The sequence below is a fragment of the Arachis duranensis genome, chromosome 7 (assembly GCF_000817695.3).
Source record: "Arachis duranensis cultivar V14167 chromosome 7, aradu.V14167.gnm2.J7QH, whole genome shotgun sequence".
NCBI classification, from domain to species: domain Eukaryota; kingdom Viridiplantae; phylum Streptophyta; class Magnoliopsida; order Fabales; family Fabaceae; genus Arachis; species Arachis duranensis.
The window spans coordinates 9925743-9942523 of NC_029778.3; the positions used below are offsets into that span (position 1 = coordinate 9925743).

At 32.8% G+C, this 16781-nt stretch overlaps 1 protein-coding gene across 1 annotated transcript; it reads left to right on the forward strand.

Annotated features, from left to right (window-relative positions):
- The first annotated feature begins 1189 nt into the window (after window positions 1-1189).
- On the forward strand, window positions 1190-1714 carry LOC110273518 (uncharacterized). Its single transcript, XM_021126654.1, has one exon. It carries the CDS (start codon window positions 1190-1192, stop codon window positions 1712-1714), a length of 525 nt encoding a protein of 174 aa, XP_020982313.1.
- The last annotated feature ends 15067 nt before the right edge of the window (window positions 1715-16781 follow it).

Here is a 16781-nt window from a genome sequence, read left to right on the forward strand (position 1 = left end):
ATACTTCTTCTCCATCAATTCGGCCAAGGCTGCGCCTAACTTGAGATTTCTCAAGTTAGGCATGGATTATTAAGGAATCAAGTGGTCCCCAACTCTCCAAGAAGCAAGCACGCAATCTCTTATTAATTCTGATTTAAATTTTTTTTATTTTTTAATTAGAAAAAGATATTATTTAGTTTAGTAAATATATTTTACATTAATTAGGATTAGATATAAAAAGAGAAAAGAATAAGCCCTTCAGGAATCTCTTCTCCCTACCTCATTCCAAATTTACAGTTTACCAGAATTTTAGTTTTTCTCTCTGAACCATGAGCAACTAAACCTCCACTGTTAAGGTTAGGAGCTCTGTCTATTTGTATGGATTGATTCTATTGTTTTTCTATTTTAATTCATATTGATTAATAATTTAAGAATTGTTTTCGTTCTTTATCTTATGAATTTGGGTGGAACGGAAGTATGATCCTTTTTCTAATTGAGTTCTTGTATAACTTAGAAAAGTTCTTTACTTGAACAACAAATTGAAAATAATTTCTCTTAAATTATAATTATCTGGATTTAACGGGATATGTGACATATAATCCTCTTATGTTCGGATAATTAGGATTTCTGTGGCATATAAACTAGAATTGAATTTTACCCTCTAATTAGAATTAATTGACCAAGGAATTGGCGGTTGATGAGAATTAAAGGAGACTATAAAGGTCTAAAGAATTAGGGTCTAGTCATATATAGTTTGCCATGAAATAAATCTTACATGATTAAGATAGTTAGTAAGAAAGTCAATCCGGAAAATAGATAACTCTGAAGCCTTAACTGTTTTCCCATATATTATTCACATCAATTTACTGCTTGCTATATTAATATTCTAAATTTACGGTTAATGCTTTTGAACCTTCAAACACCATTTTCTGTTAGTCTAAGCCAATCACTCAATCATTATTGCTTGATCCATCAATCCTCGTGGGATCGACCCTCACTCAGCTGAGGTATTACTTGGTACGACCTGGTGCACTTGCCGGTTAGTTTATGGGTTATAAATTCCGCACCAGAGGTTGAAAAAGAAACATGGTGATTTCTAACTTATATATCCTCCTTAAGGAGGATACCACGACTCTGATACCATAATAAAATTTTCATTCTTGGCTTTCAAACAAGTAAGTCATCGTTGATCTTGATCACATTGGCTATAATGTCTAACGATGAGTTAATAGAGATATTGTCTTGGTTACCTGCAAAAGCAATCCACAAACTCAAATATTCTTCAAAACTCTTTTCAAAGCTTCCAGAAACTCCATACTTTGTAGCAAAACAAGCAGAAAACCCATTGAAGAAAGATCGTCCTTCATGCTTCTTCATTCAAAGAGATGACATTCTGAATCACAACGACTGTGTCGAGTTGCATCCTTTGCTGGGAGAGGAACTTTCCTCCGGCGTCCCAGAAAATATGCTACGATTCATCGCAAGCTCGCGGCTCAAGATTCTAAGCTCAAGCAACGGTTTACTCCTCTATCTTCATGGAACAGAATTATTTATCATCAATCCAGCAACTTATTACCTTTTACACATTTCCCTCCCTAACCACTTGCAGCAGCGAGGGAATCCTCATAGTGTCTCCATGACACTGGAATGCGACTCTGATGATTACAGGTTGATTCTTTTTGACAATGAAGATTGGAGTTCACATTTTGATTGTCATGTTTATAGTCATAAATAAGGTGCTTGGAGCTTAAGGAAGAACAGTTTCTTTACTGGATCTAGGGATTTAAAATTTGACATGCCTGTGATTTGCAATGGTGCCATTTACTTCATCTCGGATTGCTACAGTTATCTTGCTAAAGATAGCACTCATTGTAGGCCTTATATCATGTCTTATAAAATCACAAATGGCGATGAAGATGAACGTGTTGAAACCAAGTTGTTAAGAGTTCCTAAAGAAGCAAGAAGGGGCTCCCATGATGACAGTTGCAATATGAATATTTTCAAGTGGGGAGCAGTTGCTGGCCATCAAACTATTTGCTTAGTGAGATTGAGAAAGTGTGTGTTTACAGTTTGGATTCTAACAAACTATGAATCATGTTCGTGGAGAAGGATCATGAAGGTGAGAGTGAAAGGAATGGGTTTAGTGGAATAGAACCCTGATATCAGAGGCTTTACTGTTTTGAATGGTGATCTTGTTTTTGCTACGGACAAAAAAAGGTCTACGCATATGGTTTAACTAGTGAGAAATATATGGAGCTCTCGGAAATTTGTGACCATGGGTGTGACTCTACATTTGTTTATGTTGTTCCTTATTCAGATACTCTTCGTCCATGTGGAATTGGTGCTAAAATTTGCGTCCTTATCTACAATTAAGGATACATGACCAAGCCAAAAAAGTTAGAATTAGACACATTATAAGTGACTTAATTAGGTTCACATAATTAGAAAATGAACAAGACTCTGAATTTTATTTAATATCAAATATATTTAGATTCTGAAAATTTTTTTCCGTGGTTGAATTTAGTTCCATTGTATGATTAAAAATTTTAATTTTCATAATAATAATAATTTTCTCTTATTATTATGGGGAACTCAAGATGATCTTTATCATCCCAAGTAGGAAATGAAGGAGCACAGTTCTTTGTATAAGCAAGGAGAATAATGTGGAAGAATTTTAAGGTTGACTGCAAATTTGCAAATGTAGCATGTTCTTGATGTGGTTCAGGCTCCATGAAAAATCTTTTATTTCTTGAATCATTGTTTCAGAATTTTAGTCAATTAAATAGATTTTGATACAGGTGCAGTAACAGTGCAGTTAAATGTCAACTTGTGAATATTTGCCGTAGTTTCCAAAAAAATACGCCCGTAGAGCGTAATATAAGAAGGCGCGTAAAGCGCGATATGAAAGAGGGCGCATAGAGCACGATAAAAGTACAGATGAAACTGTTAAAACAGAATGCAGATTAAACTGCTGAAACAGAATACAGACAGAACTGCCAGAAGAAAGGAGGCGCAAACGGAATTGCTGGTAAAGAACCGGGATAACCAAAACTGTGGTAGGATTTTCACGTAGATGCATGTAACTAAATCTATGATTATTTATAGTGGGAGGAGGTTGAAAAAGAAGCATGTTGATTTCTAACTTATATATCCTCCTCAAGGAGGATACCATGGCTCTGATACCATGATAAAATTTTCATTCTTGGCTTTCAAACAAGTAAGTCATCGTTGATCTTGACCACATTGGCTACAATGTCTAACGATGAGTTAATAGAGATATTGTCTTGGTTACCTACAAAAGCAATCCACAAACTCAAATATTCTTCAAAACTCTTTTCAGAGCATCCAGAAACTCCATACTTTGTAGTAAAACAAGTAGAAAACTCATTGAAAAAAGATCGTCCTTCATGCTTCTTCATTCAAAGAGATAACATTCTGAATCACAACGACTGCGTCGAGTTGCATCCTTTGCCGGGAGAGGAACTTTCCTCCGGCGTCCCTAAAAACACGATATGATCCATCGCAAGCTCGCGGCTCAAGATTCTAAGCTCAAGCAACGGTTTACTCCTCTGTCTTCATGGAACAGAATTATTTATCATCAATTCAGCAACTTGTTACCTTTTACACATTTCCCTCCCCAATTACTTGCAGCAGCGAGGGAATCTTCATAATGTCTCCATGACACTGGAATGCGACTCTGATGATTACAGGTTGATTCTTTTTGGCAATGAAGATTGGAGTTCACATTTTGATTGTCATGTTTATAGTCATAAACAAGGTACTTGGAGCTTAAGGAAGAACTGTTTCTTTGCTGGATCTAAGGATTTGAAATTTGACATGCCTGTGATTTGCAATGGCGCTATTCACTTCATCTCGGATTGCTACAGTTATCTTGCTAAAGATAGCACTCATTTTAGGTCTTATATCATGTCTTATAGAATCATGAATGGCGATGAAGATGAACGTATTGAAACCAAGTTGTTAAGGGTTCCTAAAGAAGTAAGAAGGGTCTCCCATGATGACAATTGCGATATGAATATTTTCAAGTGGGGAGCAGTTGCTGGCCATCAAACTATTGCTTAATGAGAATGAGAAAGGGTGTGTTTACGGTTTGGATTCTAACAAACTATGAATCGTGTTCGTGGAGAAGGATCATGAAGGTGAGAGTGAAAGGAATGGGTTTAGTGGAACAGACCCTGATATCAGAGTCTTTACTCTTTTGAATGGTGATCTTGTTTTTTCTACGAACAAAAAGGTCTTCGCATATGGTTTAACTAGTGAGAAATAGATGGTGCTCTCAGAAACTTGTGACCATGGGTGTGACTCTAGATTTGTTCGTTTTGTTCTTTATTTAGATACTCTTCGTCCATGTGGAATTGGTGCTAAAAAAATTTGCGTCCTTATCTACAATTAAGGATACATGACCAAGCCAAAAAAGTTAGAATTAGACACATTATAAGTGACTTAATTAGGTTCACATAATTAGAAAATGAACAAGACTCTGAATTTTATTTAATATCAAATATATTTAGATTTTGAAAATTTTGTTTACCGTGGTTGAATTTAGTTCTATTGTATGATTAACAATTTTAATTTTTATATTAATAATAATTTTTTCTTATTATTATGGGAAACTCAAGATGATCTTTATCATCCTAAGTAGGAAATGAAGGAGCACAGTTCTTTGTATAAGCAAGGAGAATAATGTGGAAGAATTTTAAGGTTGACTGCTAATTTGCAAATGCAGCATGTTCTTAATGTGGTTCAGGCTCCATGAAAATCTTTTATTTCTTGAATCATTGTTTGAGAATTTTAGTCAATTAAATAGATTTTGATACAGGTGCAATAACAGTGCAGTTAAATGTCAACTTGTGAATATTTGCCGTAGCTTCCAAAAAAATACGCCTGTATAGCGTAATAAAAGAAGGCGCGTAAAGCGCGATATGAAAGAGGGCGCATAGAGCATGATAAAAGTGCAGATGAAACTGTTAAAATAGAATGCAGATTAAACTGCTGAAACAGAATACAGACAGAATTGCCAGAAGAAACGAGGCACAAACGGAATTGCTGGTAAAGAACCGGGATAACCAAAACTGTGGTAGGATTTTCACGTGGATGCATGTAACTAAACCTATGATTATTTATAGTGGGAGGAGGTTGAAAAAGAAGCATGTTGATTTCTAACTTATATATCCTCCTCAAGGAGGATACCATGGCTCTAATACCATGATAAAATTTTCATTCTTGGCTTTCAAACAAGTAAGTCATCGTTGATCTTGACCACATTGGCTACAATGTCTAACGATGAGTTAATAGAGATATTGTCTTGGTTACCTGCAAAAGCAATCCACAAACTCAAATATTCTTCAAAACTCTTTTCAAAGCTTCCAGAAATTCCATACTTTGTAGTAAAATAAGTAGAAAACTCATTGAAAAAAGATCATCCTTCATGCTTCTTCATTCAAAGAGATGACATTCTGAATCACAACGACTGCGTCGAGTTGCATCCTTTGCCGGGAGAGGAACTTTCCTCAGGCGTCCCTGAAAACACACTATGATCCATCGCAAGCTCGCGGCTCAAGATTCTAAGCTCAAGCAACGGTTTACTCCTCTGTCTTCATGGAACAGAATTATTTATCATCAATCCAGCAACTTGTTACCTTTTACACATTTTCCTCCCCAATCACTTGCAGCACCGAGGGAATCTTCATAATGTCCCCATGACACAGGAATGCGACTCTGATGATTACAGGTTGATTCTTTTTGGCAATGAAGATTGGAGTTCACATTTATATTGTCATGTTTATAGTCATAAACAAGGTACTTGGAGCTTAAGGAAGAACTGTTTCTTTGCTGGATCTAAAGATTTGAAATTTGACATGCCTGTGATTTGCAATGGTGCCATTCACTTCATCTCGGATTGCTACAGTTATCTTGCTAAAGATAACACTTATTTTAGGTCTTATATCATGTCTTATAAAATCACAAATGGCGATGAAGATGAACGTATTGAAACCAAGTTGTTAAGGGTTCCTAAAGAAGTAAGAAGGGGCTCCCATGATGACAGTTGCGATATGAATATTTTCAAGTGGGGAGCAGTTGCTGGCCATCATACTATTTGCTTAATGAGAATGAGAAAGTGTGTGTTTACTGTTTGGATTCTAACAAACTATGAATCGTGTTCGTGGAGAAGGATCATGAAGGTGATAGTGAAAGGAATGGGTTTAGTGGAACAGACCCTGATATCAGAGGCTTTACTGTTTTGAATGGTGATCTTGTTTTTTCTACGAACAAAAAGGTCTACGCATATGGTTTAACTAGTGAGAAATAGATGGTGCTCTCAGAAACTTGTGACCATGGGTGTGACTCTACATTTGTTCGTTTTGTTCCCTATTTAGATACTCTTCGTCCATGTAGAATTGGTGCTAAAAAGATTTGCGTCCTTATCTACAATTAAGGATACATGACCAAGCCAAAAAAGTTAGAATTAGACACATTATAAGTGACTTAATTAGGTTCACATAATTAGAAAATGAACAAGACTCTGAATTTTATTTAATATCAAATATATTTAGATTCTGAAATTTTTTTTTACCGTGGTTGAATTTAGTTCCATTGTATGATTAACAATTTTAATTTTTATAATAATAATAATTTTTTCTTATTATTATGGGAAACTCAAGATGATCTTTATCATCTCAAGTAGAAAATGAAGGAGCACAGTTCTTTGTATAAGCAAGGAGAATAATGTGGAAGAATTTTAAGGTTGACTGCTAATTTGCAAATGCAGCATGTTCTTAATGTGGTTCAGGCTCCATGAAAATCTTTTATTTCTTGAATCATTGTTTGAGAATTTTAGTCAATTAAATAGATTTTGATACAGGTGCAGTAACAGTGTAGTTAAATGTCAAATTGTGAATATACGCCATAGTTTACAAAAATAAAAAAAAAAGAAAAAATACGCGCGTAGAGCGTAATAAAAGTGGGAGCGTAGAGCGCGATAAGAAAGAGGGCGCATAGAGCATGATAAGAGTGCAGATGGAACTGCTGAAACAGAATGCAGATTAAACTGATGAAATGGAATGCAGACATAACTGCCAGAAAAAGGAAGCCGCAGACGAAATTGCTGGTAAAGAACCAGGATAACCAAAACTGTGGTAGGATTTTCACTTGGACGCATGTAACTAAATCTATGATGATTTATTGTGGGAGAAGGTTGAAAAAGAAGCATGGTGATTTCTAACTTATATATGCTCCTTAAGGAGGATACCATGGCTCTGATACTATGATAAAATTTTCATTCTTGGCTTTCAAACAAGTAAGTCATCGTTGATCTTGATCACAATGGCTACAACGTCTAATGATGAGTTAATAGAGATATTGTCTTGGTTACCTGAAAAAGCAATCCACAAACTCAAATCTTCTTCAAAAGTTTTTTTAGAACTTCCAGAAACTCCATACTTTGTAGCAAAATAAGCAGAAAACTCATTGAAGAAAGATCGTCCTTCATGCTACTTCATTCAAAGAGATGACATTCTGAATCACAGTGACTGCGTCGAGTTGCATCCTTCGCTGGGAGAGAAACTTTCCTCCGGCATCCTTGAAAACACGCTACGATCCATCGCAAGCTCGCGGCTCAAGATTCTAAGCTCAAGCAACGGTTTACTCCTCTGTCTTCATGGAACAGAATTATTTATCATCAATTCAGCAACTTGTTACCTTTTACACATTTCCCTCCCCAATTACTTGCAGCAGCGAGGGAATCTTCATAATGTCTCCATGACACTGGAATGTGACTCTGATGATTACAGGTTGATTCTTTTTGACAATGAAGATTGGAGATCACATTTTGATTGCCATATTTATAGTCATAAACAAGGTGCTTGGAGTTTAAGGAAGAACGGTTTCTTTGCTGGATCTAGGGATTTCAAATTTGACATGCCTAGGATTTGCAATGGCGCCATTCACTTCATCTTGGATTGCTACAGTTATCTTGCTAAAGATAGCACTCATTTTAGGCCTTATATCATGTTTTATAAAATCACAAATGGCGATGAAGATGAACGTGTTAAAACCAAGTTGTTAAGGGTTCCTATAGAAGCAAGAAGGGGCTCCCACGATGACAGTTGCGATATGAATATTTTCAAGTGGGGGGGGGGTAGTTGCTGGCCATCAAACTATTTACTTATTGAGATTGAGAAAGTGTGTGTTTACGGTTTGGATTCTAACAAACTATGAATCGAGTTCGTAGAGAAGAATCATGAAGGTGAGAGTGAAAGGAATGGGTTTAGTGGAATAGAACCCTAAGATCAGAGGCTTTACCTTTTTGAATGGTGATCTTGTTTTTGCTACGAACAAAAAGGTCTATGCATATGGTTTAACTGGTGAGAAATATATGGTGCTCTCAAAAATTTGTGACCATGGGTGTGACTCTACATTTGTTCGTTTTGTTCCTTATTCAGATACTCTTCGTCCATGTGGAATTGGTGCTAAAAAAATTTGCGTCCTTATCTACAATTAAGGATACATGACCAAGCCAAAAAAGTTAGAATTAGACACATTATAAGTGACTTAATTAGGTTCACATAATTAGAAAATGAACAAGACTCTGAATTTTATTTAATATCAAATATATTTAGATTCTAAAATTTTTTTTGCCGTGGTTGAATTTAGTTCCATTGTATGATTAACAATTTTAATTTTTATAATAATAATAATTTTCTCTTATTATTATGGGAAACTCAAGATGATCTTTATCATCCCAAGTAGGAAATGAAGGAGCACAGTTCTTTGTATAAGTAAGGAGAAAAATGTGGAAGAATTTTAAGGTTGACTGCAAATTTGCAAATGCAGCATGTTCTTGATGTGGTTCAGGCTCCATGAAAATCTTTTATTTCTTGAATCATTGTTTGAGAATTTTAGTCAATTAAATAGATTTTGATACAGGTGCAGTAACAGTGCAGTTAAATGTCAAATTGTGAATATATGCCATAGTTTACAAAAAGAAAAAAAATACACGCGTAGAGCGCAATAAAAGAGGGCGCGTAGAGAGCGATAAGAAAAAAGGCGCATAGAGCAGGATAAGAGTGCAGATGGAACTGCTAAAACAGAATGCAGATTAAACTGATGAAACAGAATGCAGACAGAACTGTCAGAAGAAAAGAGGTGTAGACGGAATTGCTGGTAAAGAATCGGGATAACCAAAACTATAGTAGGATTTTCACTTGGATGCTTGTAACTAAATCTATGATGATTTATTGTCGGAGAAGGTTGAAAAAGAAGCATGATGATTTCTAACTTATATATCCTCCTCAAGGAGGATACCATGGCTCTGATACCATGATAAAATTTTCATTCTTGGCTTTCAAACAAGTAAGTCATCGTTGATCTTGATCACAATGGCTACAACGTCTAACGATGAGTTAATAGAGATATTATCTTGGTTACCTATAAAAGCAATCCACAAACTCAAATCTTCTTCAAAACTCTTTTCAGAGCTTCCAGAAACTCCATACTTTGTAGCAAAATAAGGAGAAAACTCATTGAAGAAAGATCGTCCTTCATGCTTCTTCGTTCAAAGAGATGACATTCTGAATCACACGACTGCGTCGAGTTACATCCTTTGCCGGGAGAGAAACTTTCCTCCGGCGTCCTTGAAAACACGCTACGATCCATCGCAAGCTCGCGGCTCAAGATTCTAAGCTCAAGCAATGGTTTACTCCTCTGTCTTCACAGAACAGAATTATTTATCATCAATCCAGCAAACTTGTTACCTTTTACACATTTTCCTTCCCAACCACTTGCAGCAGTAAGAGAATCTTCATAGTGTCTCCACGACACTGGAATGCGACTCTGATGATTACGGCTTGATTCTTTTTGACAATGAAGATTGGAGTTCACATTTTGATTGCCATGTTTATAGTCATAAACAAGGTGCTTGGAGTTTAAGGAAGAACCGTTTCTTTGCTGGATCTAGGGATTTGAAATTTGACATGCCTGTGATTTACAATGGCGCCATTTACTTCATCTCGAATTGCTACAGTTATCTTGCTAAAGATAGCACTCATTTTAGGCCTTATATCATGTCTTATAAAATCATGAACGGCGATGAAGATGAACGTGTTGAAACCAAATTGTTAAGGGTTCCTATAGAAGCAAGAAGGGGCTCCCATGATGACAGTTGCGATATGAAAATTTTCAAGTGGGGTAGTTGCTGGCCATCAAACTATTTGCTTAGTGAGATTGAGAAAGCGTGTGTTTACGGTTTGGATTATAACAAACCATGAATCGAGTGCGTGGAGAAGGATCATGAAGGTGAGAGTGAAAGGAATGGGTTTAGTGGAACAGAACCCTGAGATCAGAGGCTTTACCGTTTTGAATGGTGATCTTATTTTTGATATGAACAAAAAGGTCTATGCATATGGTTTAACTAGTGAGAAAATATATGGTGCTCTCGAAAATTTGTGACCATGGGTGTGACTCTACATTTGTTTGCTTTGTTTCTTATTCAGATACTTTTCGTCCATGTTGAATTGGTGCTAAAAAAAAATCGCGTCCTTATCTACAATTAAGGAAACATGACCAAGCCGAAAAAGTTAGAATTAGACACATTATAAGTGACTTAATTAGGTTTACATAATTATAGGATGATCAAGACTCTAGATTTTATTTAATATCAAATATATTTAGATTCTGAAATTTTTTTTTTTGCCGTGGTTGAATTTAGTTCCATTGTATGTTTAACAATTTTAATTTTTATAATAATAATTTTCTCTTATTATTATGGGAAACTCAAGATGATCTTTATCATCCCAAGTAGGAAATGAAGGAGCATAGTTCTTTGTATAAGCAAGGAGAATAATGTGGAAGAATTTTAAGGTTGACTACCAATTTGCAAATGCAGCATGTTCTTGATGTGGTTCAGGCTCCAGAAAAATCTTTTTTTTTTTTTATTTCTTGAATCATTGTTTGAGCATTTTTAGCGTAGAGCACAATAAAAGAGAGCGCGTAGAGCGCGATAAGAAAGAGGGCGCATAGAGCGGGATAAGAGTGCAGATAGAACTGCTAAAACAGAATGCAGATTAAACTGATGAAACAGAATGCAGACAGAACTGCCGGAATAAAGGAGGCGCAGACGGAATTGCTGATAAAGAACCGGGATAACCAAAACTGTGGTAGGATTTTTACTTGGATGCATGTAACTAAATCTATGATTATTTATTGTGGGAAAAGGTTGAAAAAGAAGCATGATGATTTCTAACTTATATATCCTCCTCAAGGAGGATACCATGAATCTGATACCATGATAAAATTTTCATTCTTGGCTTTCAAACAAGTAAGTCATTGTTGATCTTGATCGCAATGGGTACAACGTCTAATGATGAGTTAATAGAGATATTGTCTTGGTTACCTGCAAAAGCAATCCACAAACTCAAATATTCTTCAAAACTCTTTTCAGAGCTTCCAGAACTCCATACTTTGTAGCAAAACAAGTAGAAAACTCATTGAAGAAAGATCGTCCTTCATACTTCTTCATTCAAAGAGATGACATTTTGAATCATAACTACTGCGTCAAGTTGCATCCTTTGCCGGGAGAGGAACTTTCCTCCGGCGTCCCTGAAAACACGCTACAATCCATCGCAAGCTCGCGGCTCAAGATTCTAACCTCAAGCAACGGTTTACTCCTCTTTCTTCACGGAACAGAATTATTTATCATCAATCCAGCAACTTGTTACCTTTTACACATTTTCCTCCCCAACCACTTGCAGCAGTGAGAGAATCTTCATAGTGTCTCCATGACACTGGAATGCGACTCTGATGATTACATGTTGATTCTTTTTGACAATGAAGATTGGAGTTCACATTTTGATTGCCATGTTTATAGTCATAAACAAGGTGCTTGGAGTTTAAGGAAGAACCGTTTCTTTGCTGGATCAAGGGATTTGAAATTTGACATGCTTGTGATTTGCAATGGCGCCATTCACTTCATCTCGGATTGCTACAGTTATCTTGCTAAAGATAGCACTCATTTTAAGCCTTATATCATGTCTTATAAAATCACGAATGGCGATGAAGATGAACGTGTTAAAACCAAGTTGTTAAGGTTCCTATAGAAGCAAGAAGGGGCTCCCATGATGACAGTTGCGATATGAAAATTTTCAAGTGGGGGTAGTTGCTGGCCATCAAACTATTTGCTTAGTGAGATTGAGAAAGCGTGTGTTTACGGTTTGGATTCTAACAAACTATGAATCGAGTTCGTGGAGAAGGATCATTGAGGTGAGAGTGAAAGGAATGAGTTTAGTGGAACAGAACCCTGAGATCAGAGACTTTACCGTTTTAAATGGTGATCTTATTTTTGCTACTAACAAAAAGGTCTATGCATATGGTTTAACTAGTGAGAAATATATGGTGCTCTCGAAAATTTGTGACCATGGGTGTGACTTTACATTTGTTCATTTTGTTCCTTATTCAGATACTCTTCGTCCATGTGAAATTGGTGCAAAAAATTTGCGTCCTTATCTACAATTAAGGAAACATGACCAAGCCGAAAAAGTTAGAATTAGACACATTATAAATGACTTAATTAGGTTTACATAATTAGAGGATGAACAAGACTCTAAATTTTATTTAATATCAAATATATTTAGATTCTGAAATTTTTTTTTGCCGTGGTTGAATTTAGTTCAATTGTATGATTAATAATTTTAATTTTTATAATAATAATAATTTTCTCTTATTATTATGGGAAACTCAAAATGATCTTTATCATCCCAAGTAGAAAATGAAGGATCATAGTTCTTTGTATAAGCAAGGAGAATAATGTGAAAGAATTTTATGGTTGACTGCGAATTTACAAATGCAGCATGTTCTTGATGTGGTTCAGGCTCCATGAAAATTTTTTATTTCTTAAATCATTGTTTGAGCATTTTAGTCAATTAAATAGATTTTGATACAGGTGTAACAGGGCAGTTAAATGTCAACTTGTGAATATATGCCATAGTTTAAATATATATATATATATATATATGCGCGTAGAGCACAGTAAAAGAGGGCGCGTAGAGCGCGATAAGAAAGAGAGCACGTAGAGCGCGATAAGAGTGCAGATGGAACTGCTAAAACAGAATACAGATTAAACTGTTGAAACAGAATGCAGACGGAACTGTCAGAAGAAAGGAGGCGCAGACGAAACTGCTGGTAAAGAATCGGGATAACCAAAACTATGGTAGGATTTTCACTTGGATGCATGTAACTATATCTATGATTATTTATTGTGGGAGGAGGTTGAAAAAGAAGTATGGTAATTTCTAACTTATATATCCTCCTCAAGGAGGATACCGTGGCTCTAATACCATGATAAAATTGTGAAAGAATAAGAAAAGAAAATAATGCGAACTTTTATTGATTATTAATTGATTGAATTGTATTGTAAACTAAGAGAGTAAAACTAAATATATATAGCACATTGTTCCATGAAAAAGATAAAAGTAAATAAGGATAAGATAAGAGCAAACTAAGATAAAGATAAGATAAGATAAGATAATAAAGACTAAAATTATAATTAAATTTATGTATTCTATTAGGCTGAATTTGTGGGTCACGAAACTTCTTTATTATTGTCATGGATTAAGATAGAAGAATAGTTTAATACAGAACACCTCAAACTTTTTCTTATTGATAAATGTGAGTAATTACTATGATCAATTATGTCAATAATAATAATAATAATAATAATAATAATAATAATAATAATAATAATAAACTGTTTTTTATTGAAAGCAGATAAATAACTTTTTTTAATTATTTAAGAAGACTTTTGAAAACTAATTTAAAGTATATATAAATTTTTTAAAATTAAACTAAGGACAAATTACATTATTAAATCAATTGACATTTAAAATTACACAATTATAACAATTGAAATTTGTTTATATACGTGTGTAATTTTTTTTATATAAACTGCTACGAGTCGTAACGTTTTAATTTTTTATATGTAATCCGTCTTAGATCATCATAATTTATGTAAAACATCATGCAAATTATAAATCGCTGTAATTCAATAAAGTAGAAACTACTACAAATCATAGTTATTTACGAAGAAGAAAAATAAAAGCATAAACCGCAATAGAGTGGTAGTTTATGCTTTCAATATTATCCTAAAAAAAAATAATAGTATAACTCTTCTTTTTATAATTTATGTACTTGTTTTAGATTATTTTCTACCACAAAGTGTAATTGTAATTTTTTTATGATCATGTGCTTGTTTCAATTTATTTATCTTATGAAGTCTTAATGTATTTTCTTATCGTTGTATTGGCATATTTTTATTATTATTGTAAAAAAAAATAGTTTATTTATAAGAGATAATAACATCACTTTTATTTTATTTGATAATGTCACTCATTTTTTTAAAAAAGAAAATCATGTAAAAGGTGACATTATCAAAAATAAAAATTTAATTGACTATTGATTTTCTATATGTATAATTTTAAATGAGTGGTAGGTATGCTATATGTAATGATGAATTACAAATGGTAGATAATGAAGATATTATTTAATTGATCATTGCAGTTATCGTTTTCAAATTTTTTATAAGATCTTAAAGCAAAAAAAAAAATTAAAAATAATAATACAAATCAAATAAATTACAATGATAAATTAAATAGCTAAAAAAAAATTTATTTTTTTAGGATAACACTTAGAACATAAACTATTATCACTCATTGCGGATTATATTTTTATTTTTCTTTCTCATAAATTATTACTATATGTTGTAGTGATTTTTGTTTCGTCATTTTTTTTTCATAAACCGTTACAATTTATAATGATTTTATATTTTTATATAATGTTGTACGTAAATCGTAATGACCTAAGACAGACTACATATATTAAAAAATAAAATATTACAACTTATAACAATTTATATTAAAAAATTACATATATAAATAAATCTTATTAATTATTATAATTGTATAATTTTAAATCTCAATTGATTTAATAATGTAGTTATCCTTAAACTAACAGAACTACCACCCAGCAAGTTATCTCCATGATACTAGTTGGATATATAGTGGTAAATTTTTTTCTGGTATTGCAAGTACTTTTTGAAACATGAATGTTTTATAATTTATACTTTTATAGTATCTTTAGGTTGTATGTTTTATTTTGTCTTTTACCACTCCTTTTTCAAGACAAACACAGCTCTCCAATTAAATAGAGAGAAAAAAAATATAAATCTAATTTGAATTATATTTAGAACATGGTATGTAATGAATTCTAATCTAAGGTATTTGTATAATTTTAACTAGAAATCATTTTGTTTATGTAATTTATTCTTAAACCGGCATTAGTTTCAATTATTTTAAAAACTCTTGCACTTCATAATTTTTACTATACTTTTCTCAAATTTGTAATCAGTATGAAAAAAAAAATAAAAAAATGTATATTTTTTACTTTCATTTTGCAGCTACCACCAAATGAATTTGAAAAAAGAGTATTACAATTTTTATTATTTTTAATAATTTATTGATATTTATATTTTAAAATTAATAATTAATTTAAAAGTAAAAAATAATAAATAAATATTGGCATTAAATTTAAATACAATATTAAAAAATAAAATTTAAATTTATGTTTTACTTTAAATAAGAAAACAACCTACTAAAACATAAATTTTTCTAAAATTAAAAGTAACAAATAATCATAACAAAATAACATAAAAAGTGAAAAAAAGAGTGCAGTAGATGTGAAAGTGTTGAGTTGACAAATTTACCCCTGAAGAGTTGAATATAATGATGGTGTCAGTGGGGAGATACGAAACACGAGGTCTGAAGCACACGTGCGTGCAATCACACTTTCCCAAACCCTTAACGCGCTGTCCCAACTTGCCCGCACGAATGGCTTTGTCAGTTCCTCCACGTGTGCTTCTCATTCCATTCTTCTTTCTTTAATATCATTTTTATTTTTCTTTTGTTAAATTAACCCAACCTTTTATTTTATAAAATTATAAAGTAACTCTTATGTGCCTAATTTTTTTATATGAAAAAATGATATTTCTGCCGAAAATGGAATTAATTGATATAGTTATAAGAGAGTAGATTTTGTAGATAGATAATTAATATATAAAGTGTGTATTACAATACGTAAAATACATATTGGATACGTATTAATATTTTAATAATACGTAAGATATATGTTAAATACGCATTAATATTCTGATCAATACATAAAATGTGTACTAAACATATTTTATATATATTTATAAAATTATAATACACTTTAAATATTAATATTTAATCAAAATATTATTTTTATCTTTATATTAAAAATAATTTCTGCTCTTATATATTTATTAAAATATATTTTTCTATTTAAAGTAAAATTTATTTATGTATTAAAATATTATAAAAGATGTGACTTTTTCAGTTTTTTGACGTTAGATGTATATTTAATATTTAAATATATAATATACAGGGAGGGTATTATATATTTTATTATTAAATATTGTCTTATTTTTAAAATTTTTAAAAAAAATTATAAAATTTAATAATTGAATATTATATTAATATGGATATCTACCTCTTTTACTACAGGAAAAATAAAAACTTTAACATACACGTTAGCTAAATTTATTATTTAATAAGTAAGTTTTATTTATCTTATTATTATATTTTTCATTGAGATGACACAAAGTCACAAATCCTTATTTTTATTGTTGCAAATTAAAGGGTTGGTGGATGGGACCCGACTATGACTAAGTTGAATTTGTGTGTCTCGAAGAGGAGTGGGGGTTCACGTGCAATATA

Bases quoted from the DNA above. Each gene is read 5' to 3' on its own strand.
- LOC110273518 (XM_021126654.1), top strand. From the start codon at position 1,190: ATGTCTAACGATGAGTTAATAGAGATATTGTCTTGGTTACCTGCAAAA.